Here is a 22,983-nt window from a genome sequence, read left to right on the forward strand (position 1 = left end):
TGTTTATCCCAGGCAGCTTTACATTCAGTTACTATAGATTTATCAACCAGCTGGAAGTTTGTTCCAAGCATCTACTACTCTTTTTAGTAATCGAATAATATTTTCTCATGTAGCTTCTGAGCTTTCCCCCCAGTTAACTTCTGATTTGTGGACTTATAATGTACAGCTTTAGTCACTGCAAAACGTCACATGGTCAACAGTTTCTCTTGTACTTAACACAGAATCATTGCAAACAGTATTAAGTTATTGTGTATAAGAAATTATTAAATTTCACACATGTATCATGTGTTATCGCTTAAGGGCAGATTCTCGAGAAACATCCGCCTGTCAGTACAGGTGTTTTTTTTTCAGGAGTTTTAACCTCTTAAGGACATATGACGGACCGGTACGTCATATGTCCGCACTTGCACTTCAAAGCGGGGCCGCGCGGCGGCCCCGCTTTGAAGTGCCGCGATCCCGGGTGCCGCGAGTAGCCCGGGACCGCTGCTATTAGCGGGCACGGTCTGATCGCCGTGCCCGCTAATTAGCTAATCGGAGGCAGCTGTCAAAGTTGACAGCTGCCTCCAATTACCGGAGGCAACGTTTCCCTGGTGTCTAGTGGGGGAGATCGCTCCTCCGGGACCTTGTCCCGGAGGAGCGATCTCCGTTACTGATGCCGGCCGGGGACGCGTCCAAGATGGCGCCGTCCTCGGCTCGGCACTCGTTCGTTTTCGGCTGCAGCAGCCGAAAGCAAACGAGTGCCGATCTCATCGATCTCTGCAGCATATCTATGCTGCAGAGATCTCAATGAGAGATCACAGTGTATATACTAGAAGTCCCCCAGGGGGGCTTCTAGTATATGTGTAAAAAAAAAAATAAAGTGTTGTTAATAGTAAAAAGCCCCCTCCCCTAATAAAAGTCTGAATCACCCCCCTTTTCCCAGGTTTTAAATAAAAGTAAACAAATAAATAAATAAATAAACATGTTTGGTATCGCCGCGTGCGTAATCGCCTGAACTATTAATTAATCACATTCCTGATCTCGTACGGTAAACGGCGTCAGCGCAAAAAAATCCCAAAGTGCAAAATTGCGCATTTTTGGTCGCATCAAATCCAGAAAAAATGTAATAAAAAGCGATCAAAAAGACTTATATGGGCAATCAAGGTACCGATAGAAAGATCACATCATGGCGCAAAAAATTACACCTCGCACAGCCCCATAGACCAAAGGATAAAAGCGCTATAAGCCTGGGAATGGAGCGATTTTAAGGAACGTATATTGGTTAACAACGGTTTGAATTTTTTACAGGCCATCAGATACAATATAAGTTATACATGTTATATATCGTTTTAATCGTAACAACTTGAGGAACATGCATAACAAGTCAGTTTTACCCCAGGGCGAATGGCGTAAAAACACATTTCCCCCAAATAAAAGAAATGCGGGTTTTTTTTCAATTTCACCACACTTTGAATTTTTTTCTGGTTTCGCAGTGTACTTTATGCAAAAATTCAGCCTGTAATTGCAAAGTACAATTAGTGACGCAAAAAATAAGGGGTCATTTGGGTTTCTAGGTGGAAAAATGCAAGTGCTATGACCTTTTAAACACAAGGAGGAAAAACCGAAAACGTAAAAACGAAAATGGGCCATGTCCTTAAAGGGTTAAATGGAGACATCTTTTGACCACCCTATTGTCATGGGACCCTTCTAACAAGAAAAAAATTGTCAAAAAAGGAGAACATATCACCACTCCGGTCCATTTTTGCAAACACATATATTCTTATTTAAAGCAACTAAAGAACATCATTTTTTAGAACAGTATATTGTGCCATTCCTTTGTTATGTTATTAAAAATATATAAATAGATTGACACCTTAATGCCCCTGAAATAGCCTTCCCAGGTGTCTGGTGGGTATATTAACCCTCCTCAGTGCGCGTGATCAAAAGGGGGTGACCTGTGCTACCTGTTGGGCTGGGATTTAGCGTCGCAATGGCGCTGATCCCTGCTCAGCGTTGCTTTATTATGTGCTTCCACAGCCCATAGTAGTCCAGTGCCAATCACATAGATCAATGCAGTATATAGGTACTGCATTGAGCTCTATGTAAAATCAGGCTACTGTACATTGGTGCCCTCTAGTGCGGTTAAAAGTTTATACAATAAAAAAAAGTTCTTTTTAATAATAAAAAAATGCCATCTCATAATAAAAGCTTAAATCACCCCACCTTTCCTATTTTATAAATAAAAATAAATAAATGAATGAAAAAAATAAACATTTGCTATCGCTGAATACAGTCACCGGAAATTTTACATTATGGCATTCCTGATCTCGCCAAAGTACAAAATTGTGAATTTTTGTTAACGTCAAATCTGAATAAATTGTAATAAAAAGTGATCAAAATTACAGATTATGGTGCAAAAACTGACACTCACAAAATGACATAGACCCATACACCAACAAATAATAAAAATAATAATTTTATAATAAAGCAATATTGAATAGTTAAAAAAAAAGTTTTAAATTTTTTAAAAGCCACCATATTGTTGTAATTGTAATGACTTGAGGAACATAGATAACATGTCTGTTTTACCATAGGAAGAACAGTGTAAACACGACCCCCAAAGGGAAACAAAATATAGATAATATATAGATATAAATAAATTTCTTTTATTTTACAGGACAATTTTTTGTTTTGTTTTGTTTTGCAACATATTTTATGGAAAGATTACGTCTGGCATTGCAAAGTACAATTGGTGTTGCAAAATAATAAGGGCTCATGTGGGTCTGTAGGTGAAAAAATGCAAGCACTATGGCCTTTTAAACATAAGGAGGACAAAACAAAAGTGCAAAGGTGAAAAGTGGTAGGGACTCCTGTCAAAAGCAGTGGTAAACTCTATATACTGAATGCCCTGTTGAGTTTTCTTACACCTAGTTAAAAGCGTCTCTATTCAGTGTCACAGTTAACTGCTGTTACCTACTCCAGCCACTAGGTGTCACACTCTCCCAGAGCTGCAGTCAAAGTCAGGTTTAGCTACACACACTTCCTCTCCGGTACACTGAACTTCCTCTTTTTTCTAGCTAGTTGGAAGCTAGAGAAGAAAGAGAGAGCTTCTTTCCTTCAGGGCTAGTAACCCTAACTATGTGTTGCTAGACTTAAACCCCAGGGAAGCCGGAGATAAAAGAGCAACCCCCCCTTGCCTACGCCGTGGATTCTTAAAGGACAACTCCCACAAAAAATTTTTTTTAGCTTATTTAACACACATTACAAAGTTATATAACGTTGTAATGTGGTTAAATACCCGGTCTGGCCCCCTTCCCCCACTTTCGGACCCCCGACCCCCCCGCCCGGAAGTTAAAGAATATATACATTACCTATTACGATCGTCACGGTCCTCTTCTCCCGGGCGGCATCTGGTGACGACGACGTCAGAGCCGGGGGTGGTCCGGGTCTTCTTCCTCCTCGGCGTCTTCATAGAGAGTGAATGGGACGGAAAAGGCTGCTGGTGCACATGCGCACCAGCAGCCTTTTCATTGGCTGGAGCGCATCACATGGCTTCCAGCTTCGTCAGCCCTGATTGGCTGAGCAAGCGCACTGGCAGCCTTTTCCATCCCCAGGACCCGGAAATCAGAGACATCGCTGGAAGGCGGTGACGGTGAGGCGGACGGCGGGCGAATGGAGTGGCGATCGTCACCGGAGGGATGGTGAGTATGGTGTCTGTGTGTGTCTGTGTTTTTTTTTGTTTGGGGGGGTCCCGCGGGAGTTGTCCTTTAAACCCAGGACAGTAAACCCACTAAAGAGAGGAGAGGAACTCTAAGACTGCACCACAGTAGTGCACAGTGCAAGACAGCCGCTCTCGGCTGAGTAGGAAGGAAACTACTAGGTAGCTATACCCAGAGACAAAGGCCTGGGATTCGTACTACCAATCAGGATGGGAACTCGAGTGGCAGAAGGCAGTCAGTTGAGAAAACTGAGACTCATTTATACGTGAGTATAAGGAGTTCTTTAAGACACTATAGATATACACTTCACCACATCCTGGCAGAGTACTCACTACATTAGGCAAGGAGCCCTCTTTTCTGGTCCCTGAAACCTGCTACAACTCTCTTTCTTCCTTTACCTGTTTTGCCTTACAATCTATTGTTGATATTACCAAGTTAAGTACCTAAAGCACTGTTGTTACTCTTATTGCACTAAAGATAATATTTTTCTAAGTAAAGTTGAACACTGTTTAAAGTGGGGCTCTGCCATCTCTGCCACCGCACCTGCACCTAGACTCTGCACCTCACATCAGTTCTAACTAAGGTCTGGTTGTGGTGTGTCCGGGGGTGGGTGTTAACACTCCTGGCCACTGTGACAAGTAGCCCCCAAAACACAAGAGTCCACCAGCAGGTTCAGTACCAGTCCCAGCAACCCGGGTCACGGCTGGTAGGCAAGTGGTGAGTGCTAAGGTCAGCGATTGGTCATAGTCTCGTATGCACAGTGATGTCACCATTGCACTTCCATTGGGGCTAACAGGATTAGTATTACTGTTTTAATTTCCAGACAATTTTTTTTGGGCACCATTCATTAGATTAATCCCTTAACGACCCATGACCCGCAGCGCGAACCCCCTCTGAACCACTTAAATCCCGGCTGCTTTCTGCAGCCTGGGACTACGGCTATTAGTGGGCACAGACGATCGCCGCTCCTGCTAATAAGGACATGTTCTGCGGTGCATATCCGTAGGGGTCTAGTGGGGGGATCCCTTCTCCTTACCCACCCGGGCCTCAGCGTTGAAATAACGCTGATGCCGGCTCGGTATTCTATAGATGTGGTCTGCAGCAGACCAAAGTAATAGAGCACCGATCCAATGGATCAGTGCTCTATTATATACACACCATTAACCTCAATGGGAGATCAGTGGTGTGTGTATATAGAAGTCCCCCAGGGGGCTTTTAATTAATGTGAACGTTTTTTTAAGTGTTTTTATTAATAAAAAATCCCCTCCCCTAATAATTAAATAAAAATAAATAAGAAAATAAACATTCCTAATCTTGCACGGTAAACATCGTAAGCGCAAAAATCCGCTAAAGTGCAAAATTGCACATTTTGGTTGCATGAAATTCAGTAAATGTGTAATAAACAGTGATCAAAAAGTCGCATATACGCAAACAAGGTACCGATAGAAAGTATAGACCATGGCTCAAAAATGGCACCTCAACAAGCCCCATAGACCAAAGGATAACAGCGTTATAAGGATGGGAATAGAGCAAAATAAGGAACATTTAGTTTTTTTTTTAAAGATTAAAATTTTTTAAAAGCTGTCAAATAAAATAAAAGTTATGCAAGTTACATATCTGAGTAATCGTACTGACATGAGGAACATATATAACGTGTTAGTTTTACCCTAGGGCAAATGGTGTGAACACACCATACATATAATTTTTTTCCAATTCTGCAGCATATTTTAGGCAACAATTAAGTCTGTCATTGCAAGTACAAAAAATAAGAGTCCATGTGGGTCTGTAGGTGAAAAAATACAAGTGCTATGGCCTTTTTAACATGAAGAAGAAAAAATGAAAGTGCAAAAATGAAAATTGGCTCAGACCTTAAGGGGTTAATGTGAGAAGGTTCTGTCCCCAATTATTCATCAATGGCAGACATTAGTCCAACCCTCTTTGTGGTCAGGAGGCTTTGACTGTTCTGTATGCTCTGTGTGTGTTACTGATTATGGAAAGGGGCAGGCATGCAGCACAGTAACGGCCGTATTAAACGGCCTGATCAATATAGTAAATGTGCCCCAATCTTCTAGATCAACACTTTTATTGTGCAGCAAGGGCTGTGTATATTGTTAGCGATGTCCGTGCAGCCCTTGCTTTACAAGTGTAATAATAAAGTTCATAAATTACCTCTCCATGCTCCCCGGTGTCTTCTTGCCTTCTCCCCACTCCTTGCAGCCGCTGGTGCAACTTCAGAGCCAGTCTCTAAAGTAACAGGCTGCATAGCTATTCATTGGCACTGGCACTCCCATCCCGCCCAGCAGTGTCGGACTGGGCCACCAGAGGACCGGAGGATCCTCCGGTGGGCCCCTCCCCCACCCCCACTGTGCGTCCAGCAGCAGCCCCCAGACAGCCATAGTGTGATGCTGCCTGTCCTCAGTGGGCCCCAGGGCCGGACGCTGCCGCACCTGTCTCGGGTATGTCCAGGGAAGCTCCGCCCCCTGTCGGCGCGAGTCTTCTGGCGCCCCCCCCACCCCAACCCACTAATAGATAGATAGATAGATAAGAAATTCAGAATGAATGCAGCACTCGTGTAGCGATGAATGTGGTGCCAGGCGGTATATACCAGTGACCACCCGGTATAAGTAATATAAATCAGAAGAATACCGCAGCACTCATGGGATAGAATTCAACACAACGTGTTTATTTCACCAAACCGCGACGTTTCGCTCTCCACACTGCTTGAAAAAGCTCTCAGTGTGGAGAGCGAAACGTCGCGGTTTGGGGAAATAAACACGTTGTGTTGAATTCTATCCCATGAGTGCTGCGGTATTCTTCTGATTTAGATAGATAGATAGATAGATAGATAGATAGATAGATAGATGATAGATAGGAGATAGATAGATAGATAGATAGATAGATAGATAGATAGATAGATAGATAGATAGATAGATAGATAGAATATATATAGATAGATAGATGATAGATAGATAGATAGATAGATAGATAGATAGATAGATAGATAGATAGATAGATAGACATACAGGGCAGAGGCTGCTGCTGTCGCTGCAACTGTGCTGTTTCTGTAACAAAGTAGCTGTTATTTTCCAATTTTAGACAACCCTATTAAAGGAGTTATCCAGGATTCAAAAAGACATGGCTACTTTCTTTCATGAAAAGCTTCATCCCAGTCCTTAGGTTGTGTGTGGTATTACAACCCAGTTCTATTGATGTGAATAGAGACAAGCTGTAATACCACATACAACTAAAAAATAATAATACATTAACATAAGACAATACTCAACACAAGATATAAGCAGTATGCCCTATACATGCCCCAAATAGTAGTCAGGCAGCTCTATGCCACCATATAAGCAGGGAGCTGTAGGTAAGTAGTTATAGGTAGCTGTGGTAGTTATAGGTAGTTGTAGGTAGGTAGTTATAGGTAGCTGTAGGTAGGTAGTTGTGGGTAGCTGCAGGTAGGTAGCTGTAGGGAGTTATAGGTAGCTGTAGATAGTTGTGGGTAGTTGTAGGTAGTTAGTTACAGGTAGCTGTAAGTAGGTAGCTGTAGGTAGTTATAGGTAGCTGTAGGTAGTTATAGGTAGCTGTAGGTAGTTATAAGTAGCTGTAGGTAGTTGTGGGTAGCTGTAGGTAGGTAGTTGCCCCCCCCCCCCCCCCCCCCCCGATGTAGGCACTGACAAACACACATGCAAAAAAACAAAACAAAAAAACATACACTTTAACTCACCGGGCTTCCCACCGTGCGTCTCCTCTCATCGGCGGCCGTTGGTCCACTTGGCCGTCGGGACGTTGCAGGCGCCCGGGCAGAGAGAGGCAGCTCTGTATACTTATCTTTGGTGTAGAAAGGAGCGCTGTATGTCTGCAGGAGCAGGGTGGCGGGCGGCCAGCAGGGGGAGCGATCGGGGCGGACAGACATACACAGCATGACACATCACATAATGCATGTTGTGTCTGTCCGCCCCGATCGCTCCCCCTGCTGGCCGTCCGGCGCCCTCCTCCTATAGTGTGCCGGCGCTCCTACAGACAGAGACAGCAGCACACATTCTGTCTCTTCTGCCCAAGCACCCCCTGCTGGCCGGGAGTGATGCACCCTGTGCAACCGCACAGATCGCACACCCCAAAGGCCGGCCCTGGGTAAGTATAGCTGTTTTTTGTTTTAAACACAGATGAAGGGGCAGGGGAATGATAAAGTAGGTAGTAGTATGGTAGTAGGGGCAAAAGGATAAGAGGGGAACTACTATGATGATGGAAGGGCAGGAGGGTAAAGGGGGTAGTAGGATAATGGGGTAGGAGGATAAGAGGGGTACTACTATGATGGAGGAGCAGGAGGATGAAGGGGGTAGTAGTATGATAATAGAGGGGCAGGAGGAAGAAGAAGGTAGTAGTATGATGATGGAGGGGCAGGAGAATTTATTGTTCTTTGTGTACTGGATTTGGTCAGTAACAGTGTGATGGTATGTTGATATATCAATCAATCACCATACTGTACCTATCAACATACCATCACACTGTTACTGACCAAATCCACTACACAAAGAACAATAAATTCTCTTGAGATATATATATATATATATATATATATATATACATACATACACAGGTTAGTGCTGTTCTGGGGTCACTTCCACACACTGAGCCCCCAACATAACTATGTGTTCTGATCTCCCACAAAGCTTCCAGTAAGGCTGGACGCGACCCACCCCACAGTGAGCGGAAAGCCGGCATGACGGGGAAGACAGGCCTGATAGGGTTAATGGTGCAGGGGGATGGAAGGAGCTGGAGTTGCTAGGGGGTTGCTAGGGGGAGGGAGGAAGCGAGAGACTGAGGGGTCAAATAGGAGCTAACGCTCTCCTCACTTAACACTCGGGAGGAGAGCGACTAGTTAGCTGAGTAGAGCGGCGTGTTACCTGAGGCCCGAGATGTCGCTGTCGGCCCTACTGGAAGACCTTCGTGAGGCGGCTGCCTCCACTGCTGATCCGGGATGGTTGGAGCAGCAGGTCCTGGCTGCCATTCGTCCTCCGATTCCCCCTGCTGCTGGTGAAGGATCGGCGGCGGGCTCCCGTGTTGCGGCTGCAGCAGCTTCCCCGCCTGCTCCTTGTGCTCCCTCTCCTCCCCCCCCTTTGCCAGCGGAGTGTCCGGCGGTCTTGTCCGCCAGTTTGCCTGAGCCCCAATGTCGGCTCTGGGACCCGGCGCCAGCAAGGGAGCCCCCCAGGGGACCCTCCAGGCCGGGTGCCGCCTCCCGCCGCCCAGGGTCACGGGCCCTGGCCTGAAAGGAATCCCAGGAAGCGGCCGGGTTCAGCGGAAAGGGGGAGGTCCAGGCTGCGGGCTCGCGGCCCCCACCCCCCTTCCAGTTTGCGTGCGGTGAGCGCTGCGGCCGGCTCCCCGAGGTATGAGCCCGCCATTCTTCCGCCCCCTTAAGGTGGGCACCAGGATCGCTCGCGCCGGCCTCAGGGACGGGCGCAGGGACGATGTCGGCCACGGTGAGGAGCAGAGTGTCTCGGCCCGCCCATCCAGGGTCTCGGCCTGCCCATCCAGGGTCTCGGCCTGCCCACCCAGGGTTTCGGCCCGCCCTCCCAGGATTCCGACCCGCCCACCCAGGGTATCGGCCCGTCCTTCAGTGGGTCCTTTGGCTCAGCTGCATGCGGTAAGGGGTGCGGGGGCCCCTGCGCCAGCCCCGTCTGCCCCTCTCTTGGGCTCCGATTCTCCTACTCCCTCCCAAGGGGATGATGGCGTTGAGGAGGACGACTTCAGCGAGCTGCATGGAGTTCCGGTTCTTCCGGCTGGCGGGGACACAGCACCCGGGCAGCCTGTTGAGTTATCCCTTGTTTTGTCTGGGGGGGTGGATGGTTCCCGGGGGGGCGGGCCCACTGCCCCTTTCGCAAGTGGCGCTGGCATTAGGAGTGGGCTTGGGGGTGAGTTTGTGAATTGGCAGGAGTTGTTTGCGGGTTTTCTGGCGTTTCTGGCAGCAGGGTGCGTGAGTGGGGGTGGGATGGCCTCTTCCCCGGTTGCGGCATGGGTGGATGCTGGTGCGGCAGCGGCTGGGGGTGAGGCGCCGGTGGGGGCCTCGGTGGACGGTTCGGCGGGTGCGGGGTTGGCAGGGCCTTCAGGGGGTGTGGCGGTGGTGGTTCAGACTGATAAGCATAAGGAGGTGGACTGGGTGCGGATGGACGATAGGGCTAAGGGGGAGGTGTACGTATGCTTCGAGGGCCCCTTGGGGGCCCACTTGAAGCAGGAGGTGAAGGACAAGATTTGGTTGTGTCTCCGTTGGGGGTTGTCCCTAAGAAGGAGCTGAACAAGTTTCGGTTTATTCATCATTTGTCGCACCCGCCATTGGTTTTGAACAGTTGGGGTCTTTATGGTTAGAAACTAGAGATGAGCGAACCTGGAGTATGCTCAAGTCCATCCGAACCCAAACTTTCAGCATTTGATTAGCAGTGACTGCTGAACTTGGATAAAGCCCTAAGGCTTTGTGGAAATCATGGATATAGTCATTGGCTGTATCCATGTTTTCCAGACAACCTTAGAGCTTTATCCAAGTTCAGCAGCCCCCGCTAATCAAATGCCGGTCGTTCGGGTTTGGATCGACTCGAACCCGAACCCAGTTCGCTCATCTCTATTAGAAACCCACCAATCATTAGAATGAGCGGGATTAAATGTGTGTGTGAGCGCTGCTTTATCCTGCCCTATGCATGACACAGGAGAAAATCCCATAGACCAGATCTATTGAAGTCAGGTAATGATAAGTGCACACTTCTCTTAACTTGTTCTAAATAAAAGTTGCCATATAATTATTGTTATCAGTATGCTAGGAGAAGCCTGATATGTATGATTTATCTTTTTGCAGATCCTGAGCACTGGCAAGGCTGAAATTCACACAGTACATACACAGTTTGTGTCTAAGGTATGTCCTAATCACATTTACAACTTTAGGCAATACTAAGGAACTATAATTAGGTGTTCTGTGTTATTGAAACATACATGGGTTGTTCTCAAACCATCATCGGGGGTGTTGCTAGACGTTAAAAAACGACCCTGAGGCCCATGATCTGATGCCCATGGGAGCAACTGATGATGGCAATTGGCAGGACAAGACAGGGGTGCAGGTAAAAAACCTTGGGCTAGGTATGGCATTAGAAAGGTTGGGCATCTGGATGGGTAAGGTCCCATTCCTGCTCTTTATTGTCATGTGCTGTGTAGTTTAGCAGGATAGAAGGAAAAACTTCACAATATGGTGCTGTGGATTCTCCTCCATATTCCTTATAATTGTTCTCTGCCTTGTTTGTTTGTTTGTTTGTTTGTTGGGGCTGAACTGCAGTAACTTAGTGCTATGCGCTCCAGGCTCCATTAGTTTGCCTTCTGCTTCTGCTTCTGTTTCCATGTGACATGTGTCAGTACCCTGCAGATCAGATATTGATGACCTATTCTGAGGATTGGATATTAGTTTTCAATGGAAAACCCCCTAAGACATCGGAGAGTCTCTTGTCACTCTGTCATACAATGGCCATTAAAACCTGGATCTGGCCCTGATAGGTGGCCTTACAACTCCAACCACTACTACTGCAATGGAAAAGGCAGTCTACTTTTCTTTTGCATCTTTTTTTCTTGTGACCTAAGTTATGTTTTTTGCCAGTTATATATTCTGACAGAGGATATCACTTCCTAATTATACACACAATGAAATGTTGGATTACTGTAAAAGTAGACATGTACCTACAATATGTAAGTCTGAAGAGACACAGGGTTGGACATTTATTAAGACCGGTGTACTTGTACGCCGGTCTTAAATTAGCCCCCACCCCTTTTCCCTGGCTGAATTCACTAACAGGCACAAACCCGGTGCACCAAATCTACACAGCCCCCTCTTCCATCCATCAGGCGAGCGGGGGATATGGCAGGTGTACACCAGGGAGCCAGTGCACCTTCTTCCTGGTGTACGCCTCAGGCACAACCCCCCCCCCCCCCCCGGTCTTGCCTCAAGAGGGTGAAAAAGTGCTTCCTCCGCTGCCGTAATAAAAACCTTCCAGAGGGTACTTTTGGGTAGTGTACCTCTTGGTCATGAGTATTGTTCAGCGAACCTGTCAAAATGTTTGGGATTGGCAACATTTTCTGAATCCAAACGTTCATCGATTTACTCCCCACAGCTGCTCAAGTTGGATGCCGCCCTAAGGAGTCCTTGAAAATATGGATACAGCCATAGTTGGTTGCCTTTGGGTTCGGATAACGTTGCCAATCCTGGACACTTTGATAGGTTCACTCAACACTAGTAATAAGTTAAAGCAGTGAGAGGGGCTTGAAACATGTTACATCATGAGGAGCTAGACATGTCTCTTCAACGTATACAACTATATTTTACCTAGATGACAGACCTTGGACTGAGAGGCCACCCTTATCAAGCTGTTCGAAGGTTTTGGGAGTAGTGACCATGAATAAGAAACCTGGATTACTATAGAGTGGAAACGTATCATCTTAGGGACAAATCCAGGTAGTCTTTAGGATGGTGAGGTTCAGGAATGGAGACCTTGTATTGAGATCTTCAATCCTACCTTTACTTTTGAGCTACACACTGCCCCAACCGCTGCTGTGATGATCTGGGGAGCCATTAATATGACAGTCACCTCTAATGCTGATAAGAGGGACACTGAGCATGCTCATTCCCTCATGGGTTAAAATTTGCACTTTGAAGATAACACTTTTTATCTTTCTTGGAATGTTGGGTTGGAATGTTAGAAAAAACTTTACTTTTCTTACTTACCAATATAGAGCTATACTCTGTAATAAACAAGTCATAATAGTCATTTTTATTCATAGTCATGAATAAAAGACAAAAACAAAAATTTCAATATCTGACAGAAGACGTCACTTATCTGAAGCCAAGCCTCAATGTTCTTTGTAGACTGGGAGGCACATTTGGCCCATTAGTGTAATATGTGACAACATGATGAAAAGAGAAAAAGATGGCAAAGAAACTAAGAAAGTCATAAATAAAATAATCTGAACCAAGTGATATAAAATAAAACTGATATGTAAATGAAGCTGTCATTACAGAGATATGACATCTCTGCATACGTGATGTCCTCTTCCTTTTTATACATATTTTATTGAAAGAAGTGTAAATAGGTCTGTCAACTTATCCCATCATGGTTGGATTTACTGTTTAGGAAATCAATCTGTAGCAGTGGGATAGAATATCGCTGGACACCAAGGGGGATAAGCTAGAGGGGACATACTAGTTTAGTCTGAGAGGTTAAGATGCACAAGGGCCTCATAGCTCTTCTAGGACAGTTTAGTCTGAAAGGTTAAGACGTACAAGGGCCTCATAGCTCTTCTAGGCGAGTTTAGTTTGGGAGGTTAAGTTGTACAAGGACCTCATAGCTCTTCTAGGCCAGTTTAGTCCGGGAGGTTAAGACTAGAGATGAGCGAACCTGGTTCGGGTTCGTATGAACCTGAACTCTCGGCGTCTGATTCCCGATGTCTGCAGCCTCCATGAAAAGGGTGGATACAGTCGGAGGACCGCCTGGAAAACTGGGATACAGCCATAGCCATAGGCTGTATCCCAGTTTTCCAGGTGGTCCTCCGGCTGTATCCACCCTCTCTACGGAGGCTGCAGACATCGGAAATCAGACGCCGAGGGTTCAGATTCATACGAACCCGAACCTCGGCCGTTCGCTCATCTCTAGTTAAGATGTACAAGGGCCTCATGGCTCTTCTGGAAGCCTCATAGCTTCTGGAGCTGGGAATTGTCACAACCGGGCATTGCACTCCAAAAAGAGTAAATTAAAACAACAAAAAACTGTTAGCCAGTCAATTAACTCCTTAGAAGAAGCTGAACAAGCTGGAGAAGACACAAAGAAACTAAAGTGGATTTACTGAGAAACCTGCTCCATCCTCAACAAAGCCTTTCTGTAACCTTGTTAAAGATTGAAAAGATTGAAAAATTAGGAAAAAAAAAAAAAACTTTTATATTCAAAATAACCAAAGTAACACCCGTAGTATAAGAGACAGTAACCCCTTTATACTTTGTCTGTGATGTGATTTATTGCAGCCTATTCTCTTTTGGGGGAGAACGCGAGAAGAACTAAATCACATGATTTTAATAGAGCCCATCCAAGGCTGGGAAGGACAGGGAATCAGATCTTATGGAAATGTGGTCATGTCATCCCTGGCTGTCATGCAGATCAGTCACACAGAGGTAATCATATTTCTTCTTATTGAATTTTTAATAGACGTTTTTATTTGAACTGAATAAATATAATTGGCTTTATAGTCTGTCCAGCGGGGGTATAGCTATTGCGGACGCTTCCAGGTCTCATGCCCTGAGTGCTGGATGCCAACAAGGATATTTACATACTGAATAGAGGCAGCGAACTGAACTTTTGCCTAGATGAAGCAAAGCCTAGCTACAGCTCTGCATACAGAAATCTGCAGCTTGGCTTTGCAAGCCACAAGGTGTTTGAGTAAAGAGCAATAGGATGTTCTTAAAAAATTATTTTAGTTAAACCAACGAATAAAGATAATATCAAAGATTCTTCTAATTTCTATCCTTTACAAGATATACTAATAAAAAAAAAAAAAAAAAAAAAAAAAATTAAAGACTCGCAGTAGCAAGAAAATGTATTTGTATTTCTTATACTAAGATTTTTTGGGGCTATGGAAAAAATATGCGATGAGCACATCAGACTCAGCTTACTGTCAAAGGGGGCATCAATAGAGCCTGAGGAGGTGTGTACACTACTAGATAGCAAGTATTAACCTTTCCATTACCCTAGGACAACAATCAAAAGAGCAGTTACCCAACCACTGTCCTAGACCACCAGGAAAACTAGCATTAAATCTCAGAAAAGCTGTCATGAACCCCTCTACTAGAAATTTGAGCATGCCCCCCTTAACTAACGTAAAACACCTGATGAGCTAAGTTAACCTATCCATTGTCTTAGACCAACCGAAAAAGAAATGCTATTGTAGACCACCAAGGAAGCGGTCAATAACTTATTTAGTAATTTCTTCTCCCTGATTCCGAGGTGAGAGGTTGGAGCAGGACCTGCCTGTCCACTGGCCAAGACAGGGCTCTGTTTCATGCTTTCATCTCAGAACCCTGGAGAAGCAACAACAGAGCGACCCTTTGGGCTTGAAGAAGAGCTATGGGGGAATAGGGGTAGGCAGGCAGGTATCACTTTTTCCTTTTTTTTTTTACAGAATCCCCATCAAAACATGTTTTATTTTCGCACAGAAATGCCCCTTTAAAATGTTCATAAGATGCAGACTTTCCTTCCACCCACCTTTTGCTGATTGAAAGCTATGTGTCAATTCACTGTGGTAGGAAAAGACCACCTAGTTAAAGACTGAACAACGTACAGTATGTATTTTTAAGCTAACACTTTTATATATTCTCTACAGGAATCGACAGAATGCTTCATGGTTTTGTTTCCTCTGCACTTGTTAATTCTTTCCATGGATCATAAGGAAAGGAGATTTATTTATCAGGTAATGAACAATATAACAGTAAAAGTGTTTTTTCCTTTTATATTAAAATATTTTATAATGATAGGGTTTGTTCAACAAGACTGGTGCATAGCTAATGTGGTACCAATATTCAAGAAGGGGTCAAAAAGTGATCCTGGAAACTATAGGCCCGTAAGTCTAACATCTAACGGGTAAAATATTTGAGGGGTTTGTAAGAGATGCGAGTATCTTAATAAAAAAAAAAAAAATGTTATAACACAGCACCAGCATGGGTTTATCAGGTATCAGTCCTGTCTGACTAATCTGATCAGCTTCTATGACAAGCTTAGTTATAGGACCGGAGGAGGCTGTGGACTGTCAGGACAGGGAGGTACAGACACGACAAGACAGTGGGCCCTAGGTCTGAACCCACCCACTGTCCCTACCAGCTTGCCTCAGTCGGCCCTAGGCGGCCGTGGACAACCACGTTGACGTTCCCTGCGCTAAATACGTGCACACGGAACAAGACGGACAAACAACACAAAAGAATAGTCCAACAAGCCGGGTCAAAAATCCAAACAGGCAATGCAGTACAAAATCAGCAAGCAAACGGGTAGTCAAAAAGTCAGGCAGGAGGTCAGGGATCAAGTCGAGCAAAACAGAGGGATTAGGAGTGGGGATCGCAGGAGTAGACAAGGGAAGCTGGGATCAGGGTATTAAGCTAATAACCAGCACTGGAACTCTGTCTTAGCTTCCTTTTTATACTGAACCAGAGCCCAGTCCGAATCCCCATTGGACCAGCGCTCAGATATCCAGGTTCCAGATAGGCAGAGATTCCTGTCAGTCTAAAGACCTACTCAGCTGGAAAGATCAAGTCTCCTAGAAAATCAGATTAACTTCCGCATTGCCAGATAGCTGAGAAGCAAGCGGGTGTGGCACACAGAAGCAAAAACAGGTTCAGTTCACACCAGGTTACAGTACAATCCTGACATGGACATTGTGAATTTTCAAAGGCATTTGATACTGTGCCGCATGAAAGGTTGGACTATAAAATGAGGATGCTGGGACTCGGGGAAAACGTATGCAAATGGATAAGTAACTGGTTGTGTGATAGAAAAAAGAGGGTGGTTATTGATGGAACATACTCTGATTTGGTAACAGTTACTAGTGGGGTACCACAGGGGTCAGTGTTGGGTCCACTTCTCTTTAATATTTTTATTAATGACCTTGTAGAGGGGCTACAGAGTAGAATCTCCATTTTGCAGATGATACTAAACTGGGTAATCACTACAGAGGAGGATAATATCATATTACATAGGGATCTGGAGAAGCTGGAGGCTTGGGCAAAGAGCAGTAGCATTTTTCAAATTTTCTTCTTAATAGCAGAACAAGTAAGCAATCAAAAGGTGCTGGAAGCCGTCGTCTATTGCACTTCAGGAAAGTGAATGCCGATGCCTGCTGTTGTGAGTTCCTGCTTGACACCAGCATCTGCTGCCCAAAATTCATCATCTCCATCAACCTTTGGGAGTTAAATATTTAATGATGGGGCCAAAACTTTTTTTTCTGCCCACGGGCGACTACACTGAACTATAGGCAGCTTCATGGAGTTACCCCAGTGCCCAAAAGGCCCAGTCCTAGGGGGTTCAATGCAGCTCTTTCCTGTCTATAAAAAAAATCTGTAAAAATAAAAAGGTGATGAATGATTTCTCACCATGAAGCTTTTTTTTTCTTTCAGGGCCTTCTTCCTCTATCAGGAATGAGTGTAGTCTGTGAAAAGTCAAATACTGGATATACCTTTGAGGTTAGTGGTAAGTATTTAATCTATTTTATACTTTATACGGTATAACCATGTATACAGACTATACGTAGAGAGATGGGGAGTCCCTGGGGGTACAGACCTGTGGGTGATCTATCTATCTATCTATCTATCTATCTATCTATCTATCTATCTATCTATCTATCTATATCCCAGTGGGATGATAGGTGGGGTAGTCAGGACAGCTGAGGGCAGAAACTTTAGAGATGTCACCCGTAGCTTTGAGGCTGGCTAACCCTGGAGATCCCTCCTGTGGAACCTAGTAGCTTTTGTTGGTGGGGATCTGCACAAGGGGGTACATTTTTGACCCTGGGGTTCACTGGTGTTAGGTTCCTGAAGGTGTACCCATGGTGTTATATGTGCAAATAAACAATCCAGACACGAGTAACTTGCAAATAGAGATAAACTTTACTAAAAGTGTCTTTGCAGAAATGCAGGCAGTGACTTCTCTTATAGCACAGGGTGGTGCACTTACAGTACTTAGGGTGGATGCTTTGAATTTAGTCACAGTTCTCTTTTGTAGTTGCTTTGTCAGCAGTAATACTAAGCAAAAGTCTCGGAATAACCTTTAAAATCACTTTAGTCTTAGTAATAAAGATATGTACGTACAGTCCAATGTGGTTAAACTTTGATGTAGAGGACCCCTACAGATTTGGCTAACAGTGTAATTACTAAAAAAAGATTCACCCACGGTTAGCTGCATGATTCCTGAACGTTCGGAGATATCCTCCTGAATAACATAAGTAGTCCTCCCCATTATGTGTGTGCAACGATTCCTCCAACCACAAACACACGGGTGTGAGGGCGCAGGTCCAACAAAAAAATAATTAAACTAAAAAATATGTGTATAAAATTTATTAAAAGACTCAACGCGTTTGGGAACCGCTCCGGTTCCTTTCTCAAGAGTCCCCTTTGTTTTATCTGGTTAATCCTCGTCATGGAGTGCTGTCTCCTTCTTTTTTGTCCATTATGTGTGTGAGCTCAGTAGTCCTTGATATTCATGAACACAGCACATTCTGGTAGTTGTCCATCTTTTATACTATATATAGGCATACAGCTGTCAATAAGCAACTTGAGGGCAGATTTAGTGGTGTGGCCTTAAACCCATTCTCCTGCATATTGGGAGAACGGCTGGAGAGACTGATGTAAGTAATACACCAATCTGTTCAGCTTTTTTGTCACTAATTTATGCTGCCTTTATTCACCTAGTGACAGATTCCCTTTATAATGCCACTGTCTATTTAAATACCCTATTATAAGGCATGGCGTTCAGGATAAAGGTTTTTTCTGGGACTTTTTCATTGATTCCCTTTAAATGAATGAGAACTGAACAAATGGGCAGCAGTGCTATGCCTGTTTGTTTCTGAACGTCACCTCAAAGCCCATGGTACCTGGTGAGTATAGATGAGCCTGAGAGTGCTGCATTTGATAACCAGTGGGTAAAAAAGTTGGAGGCAGCCCTAGAGATTCCTGGAAAACAGCTTATGGCATGCCCTAAACAAAGGGGCGGATTAACTTTACCATAGGCCCCGGGCTGTTTACCAAGCCTGCCCCCCACCACCACCACACTGTAATTATGGCAGTACTAGCATAGTGTTCATAGTACACGATAGATAATATCACGATGAATTGATTTGTGGTAAAAAAAAAAAAATTGGGCAAATCATGGCAGATATGTAGCCAGGAGACAATACACCACTGAAAGTATTAGTTTTTTTTTATGGCCTTGGGCCCCCAGGAGCTCAGGGCCATGGGCTACCGCCTGAAAAGGACCTGTTGTAATCTGCTACTGCCTAAACATGTTCAAGGTTCACTCATCTCTACCGGTGAGCTGAATTGTTCCTTCCACTTATACTTCAACATCTTTTTTTGCTTTCTATTGAGGTCCAATGATTGAGCCGCGCCAAGTGTCCTGTCTGAGCTCCAGCGAGAGAAGTCAATGGATTTCAGCTCTACAAAAACACATCCAAGAGGCAAATACCCACTACCCTTCAGTATCTCCCACTATCAGTATTTTATCGTATCTGGTGAGTTCCCAGATAACACAGATGAGCATCCAACATAACAGAATCAGATTTTGTTGGGAATATATGGGAAATTAATCTGTCTCTATAGATACCTTTAAAGCATTTATATGCTAGGAACTGCCCCCATTTTATCATTTTTACTATGGTCTCAATACCCACAGGTGGATATGAATTAGAGATGAGCGAACCTGGGGCAGTCCCAGCTAATCAAATACCGAACGTTCAGGTTCGGATCGACTCGAACCCGAACCCAGTTCGCTCATCTCTAATGAATATGAATGCTAAAATAGAAATGTATTATAGCCATCTTAATTGTCATTATATTATAACAAAGTTATTAGCAAGTGAACCAGCCATAGTTTGTGATATACCAAAGAACAAACTATTGTAGACAGTAAATAAGTAAGCAATACAAGCAAAATTGTTAAAAATGCAGTTTGCTATGAGTCCACCAGATGGCAATGTTTCCCAACACTTAAAAGGACAAATCCCAGAAGACAACAGTATAGAGCAAAAAGAAAGTAGAATAAACTGCCAGTGACTGATGCATCTATGATTTATAACAAAGCTTTTTTTTTTTTTTTTTTTTTTAAGAATAAAAGGAATAGAAAAAGAATAACTGAGTTTATTTTTAGATAAACATTAACATTTACCATCAGACTATAGACATATAGCTTACGTACTACTGACTCAGCAGCAGAACCTTTAAGTGCAAAATGGTTTTTGTCACTCCTGATGTAACTGTAACAATAATCCATTTATTCAAGACGGCAGATTTCAGATCCAGCATTTATCATCCCATTAGCTGCATGGCTGGCCTTGAGTGCGGTGGGAATGTAAAGCAATGGGGAGAAGCTGCTTTTCTATTTGTTCATGCATGAAATGTACCTGTATCTATACAGTAGCGTATAATTACATCACTATAGGAAGAGATAGACAAGAATAGTCTTTATTTCAAACCACAGTGTCACTGTCGTTTACATTTTTTTTGCAGAAATCAATAGTACAGGAGATTTTAAGAAACATTGTAATTGGATTAATTAGCGAAAAATGCATTTTAAAATGAAAAAGTAGTTTGAATCTCTCCCCCCCTGTCTAAATGGTTGTCTTATGGAGAGGGGAGGGGTGGAGGGAGATGAGGCACCAAAACAGGACAACAAAGAGTTAATTTACAGCCACATCACCAGGCTATCTACTTTGAAGTCAGCACTGACCTCTTTGACTTTTGAATACCGGCTTTCACACAGCTCCCATTGTGTAATCCTTTGTTCTCTGCTCTCTGCTGGCGACTATTCTCCCTCCTCCCCCCTCCCCTCTCCCCTTTCCATAGGTTACACAGGGCTCGACTGATGTAAAAGAGTTGAGATGTCCTGATAATGAGCAGTGAATGAGAGAGAGGAGGAGGGGGGGGACCTGGGGAAAGTCTTTTTGAATGCAGATAATGCCATATTTGCCTAATAAACCCAATTACAAAGTTTCTTAAAATCACCTTTACGACATGTGTCTATTTGATTAGGTATATAATATATATATATATATATATATATATATATATATATATACAGTTTGATTGTTCTAGCCTATAACAAGAGAAAGGAAAATCACTTGCATTAAAGTATATGCTTCGAAAACAAGATGAAGCCTAATCTATTCTACCATTTTTGCACAAGGTTTGAACCCACAATCAGCGGGTAGAAACAGTTCAATTTCTCAGCAGCGCCACCGCAGGAGAAATGAAATATTTCACAATCTCTAAATCGAATGTTTCATATAAAGTTTGTTCACATAATTGTTAAACTTTTTTTTCTGCAAGATTCCGTGTGATCAGTTATGGAAGAGAAGAGAACTTGTTAGATATCTGATATCGTGCCCCATCATGAAATGGGAAGGAAAAGCCATCCAGCACATGGGCCATGTCATCTTCTTATCGGCAGTGCAAACGGCTCACACCATAGATGGGGTAGGTGCAACTTTATCATGGCCTAGAAGGAGTGGTACATGAGACTGGGATTCAAGCATGGGTGTCGCTGCCAGAGTATTACTTCAACATCACTGTATAATTTATGTACTCTAACATCGCTGAGTAGGTTATGTACTTACCTGCTGCATAACAGTTTGTCCTCTTCGCTGGCATAATGCTGTCTCCTGCCAAAAGAGTGATTGACAGGGTGGGGAGCCAATGGCCCATCCCCCTGTCAAACACAGCGCTGCATTGCATTTAACTGTTTAGGGCCAGGAGCAGCGACGAGTGACACTTGCCCGGGTGCTGATGCTGGTCCAGGCTACCTAGAAGCACATTGGAATTTCGGCCAGTTTTCAAATGGGCATCTGTAGCTGTCCGGAATTCTAGATGCTCACATAGGAGTCTATGCTTAAGAAAACCTGAAGGATTCCTAATAAAATCATGTGGGTCCAGAAATTTATTGGATGTGCACATGGAGCCTAAAGTAAGCAGGAGCCTTGTTGTGAACAGTGATCATAATAGTGTGGGCCTCCACGGTTACTTGTTACATCATTAAATAAAGAACATCAAAGAAAAAAACGCCTTAAAGGGGTTGGCCACTGTATAGTGAAATTATTCAGTGTACAGTATTAGTAAGTGTTCTCACTGTATATACTGACAGCAGCTCCCTGTGTACCTCATAGAGCTAAAAATCAGGCTCCCCTCCTCCAGGCTGTGCTGCCCTGTTCTGTGGTGGGTCTGTCTTAAGATGGCCGACATGGAGGAGCATGTGACCATGCCCCACCCTCAGTGTCCACTGAGCCTGTGTATTCCTAGGGAGGACACTGGAGGCGGGGCATGGTCACATGGCCAACCCCTTTAAGTTATCTAAGTTTTCCTCCTCAGCACAGTTTGTAAATTAACCCATTTGGTGCATTAGTGCACCATCCCGCCTGCCTGCTGACTTGTATGTACAGATTAATATATTCATAAGATCTTGTGCTTGCACAACAACAGCTCCATGAACCGCACCAAGCTGCTGCTTCTGCACATGTGTGAGATCTGGTGAGAGCAGAGAGATGTGTGTGTGTGTGTGTATGAACCTACTAATGGCTTCCCTTTAACCCCTTCCCTCCTGGGCTAATTTTTGTTTTTGATTTCTTTTCCGTTTTGCTCTAATTAGCTAGTAGCAGCGGTTCCAGGCTGCAGAAAGCAGCCAGGATCGCGGAGGTTCAGAGTAGGGTCCATCTGCAGGAAAGGAGTTAAAGGGGTTCTTCAGTGAAAAAAAGAAAATAAAGATGAGCGAACCTGGAGCATGCTCGAGTCCATCCGAACCCGAACTTTCAGCATTTGATTAGCGGTGGCTGCTGAACTTGGATAAAGCTCTAAGGCTATGTGGAAAACATGGATATAGTCATTGGCTGTATCATGTTTTCCAGACAACCTTAGAGCTTTATCCAAGTTCAGCAGCCGCCGCTAATCAAATGCCGAACGTTCGGGTTCAGATGGACTCGAACCCGAACCCGGTTCGCTCATCTCTAAAAAAAAAAAAAAAAAAAAAGTATATTTCAAATCAACTGGTGTCAGAAGGTGCCAGAGATTTGTAATTTACTTCTTTAAAAAAAAAAATCTCTAGTCCTTTTAGCTGCTGTATGTCCTGTAGAAAGGGGTGTATTCTTTCCAGTCTGACACGGTGCTCTCTGCTGCCACCTCTATCCATATCCGGAACTGTCCAGAGCAGTAGCAAATCCCCATAGAAAACCTCTCCTGCTCTCTAGACTGGAAAGCATAGACCACTTCCTGCAGGACATGCAGCAGCTGATAAGTACTAGACGACTTGAATTTTTTTTTTTTATAGAAGCTATAAATCTCTGGCACTTTCTGACACCAGTTGTTGGAAAGATTTTTTTTTTCACTGGAGTATCCCTTTAAAGAGAAACTATCAGTAGGGTTGTACATACACACACGTCTCCCATGAGATGCATTAGCATCTCCCATATGCTATTAGGCATCACTTTGTAATAACCAGTACCCAACAAGGTATCAACATGCAGCATAGGG

The 22,983-nt window shown here is 44.1% G+C and overlaps 1 protein-coding gene across 2 annotated transcripts in view; it reads left to right on the forward strand.

Annotated features, from left to right (window-relative positions):
* LOC138769641 (probable pleckstrin homology domain-containing family N member 1) overlaps positions 1 to 22,983 on the forward strand; it is a 41,297-nt gene that overhangs the window by 13,291 nt on the left and 5,023 nt on the right. For both annotated transcript variants that reach the window (XM_069948238.1, XM_069948239.1), the window contains 6 exons: positions 10,543 to 10,599; positions 13,741 to 13,887; positions 15,093 to 15,179; positions 16,873 to 16,945; positions 18,838 to 18,980; positions 20,794 to 20,940. In XM_069948238.1, coding sequence (XP_069804339.1) covers positions 10,543 to 10,599; positions 13,741 to 13,887; positions 15,093 to 15,179; positions 16,873 to 16,945; positions 18,838 to 18,980; positions 20,794 to 20,940 — 654 coding nt within the window. The remainder of the gene's footprint in view (positions 1 to 10,542; positions 10,600 to 13,740; positions 13,888 to 15,092; positions 15,180 to 16,872; positions 16,946 to 18,837; positions 18,981 to 20,793; positions 20,941 to 22,983) is intronic.

The sequence above is a fragment of the Dendropsophus ebraccatus genome, chromosome 12, assembly GCF_027789765.1.
Source record: "Dendropsophus ebraccatus isolate aDenEbr1 chromosome 12, aDenEbr1.pat, whole genome shotgun sequence".
Taxonomy (NCBI): Eukaryota; Metazoa; Chordata; class Amphibia; order Anura; family Hylidae; genus Dendropsophus; species Dendropsophus ebraccatus.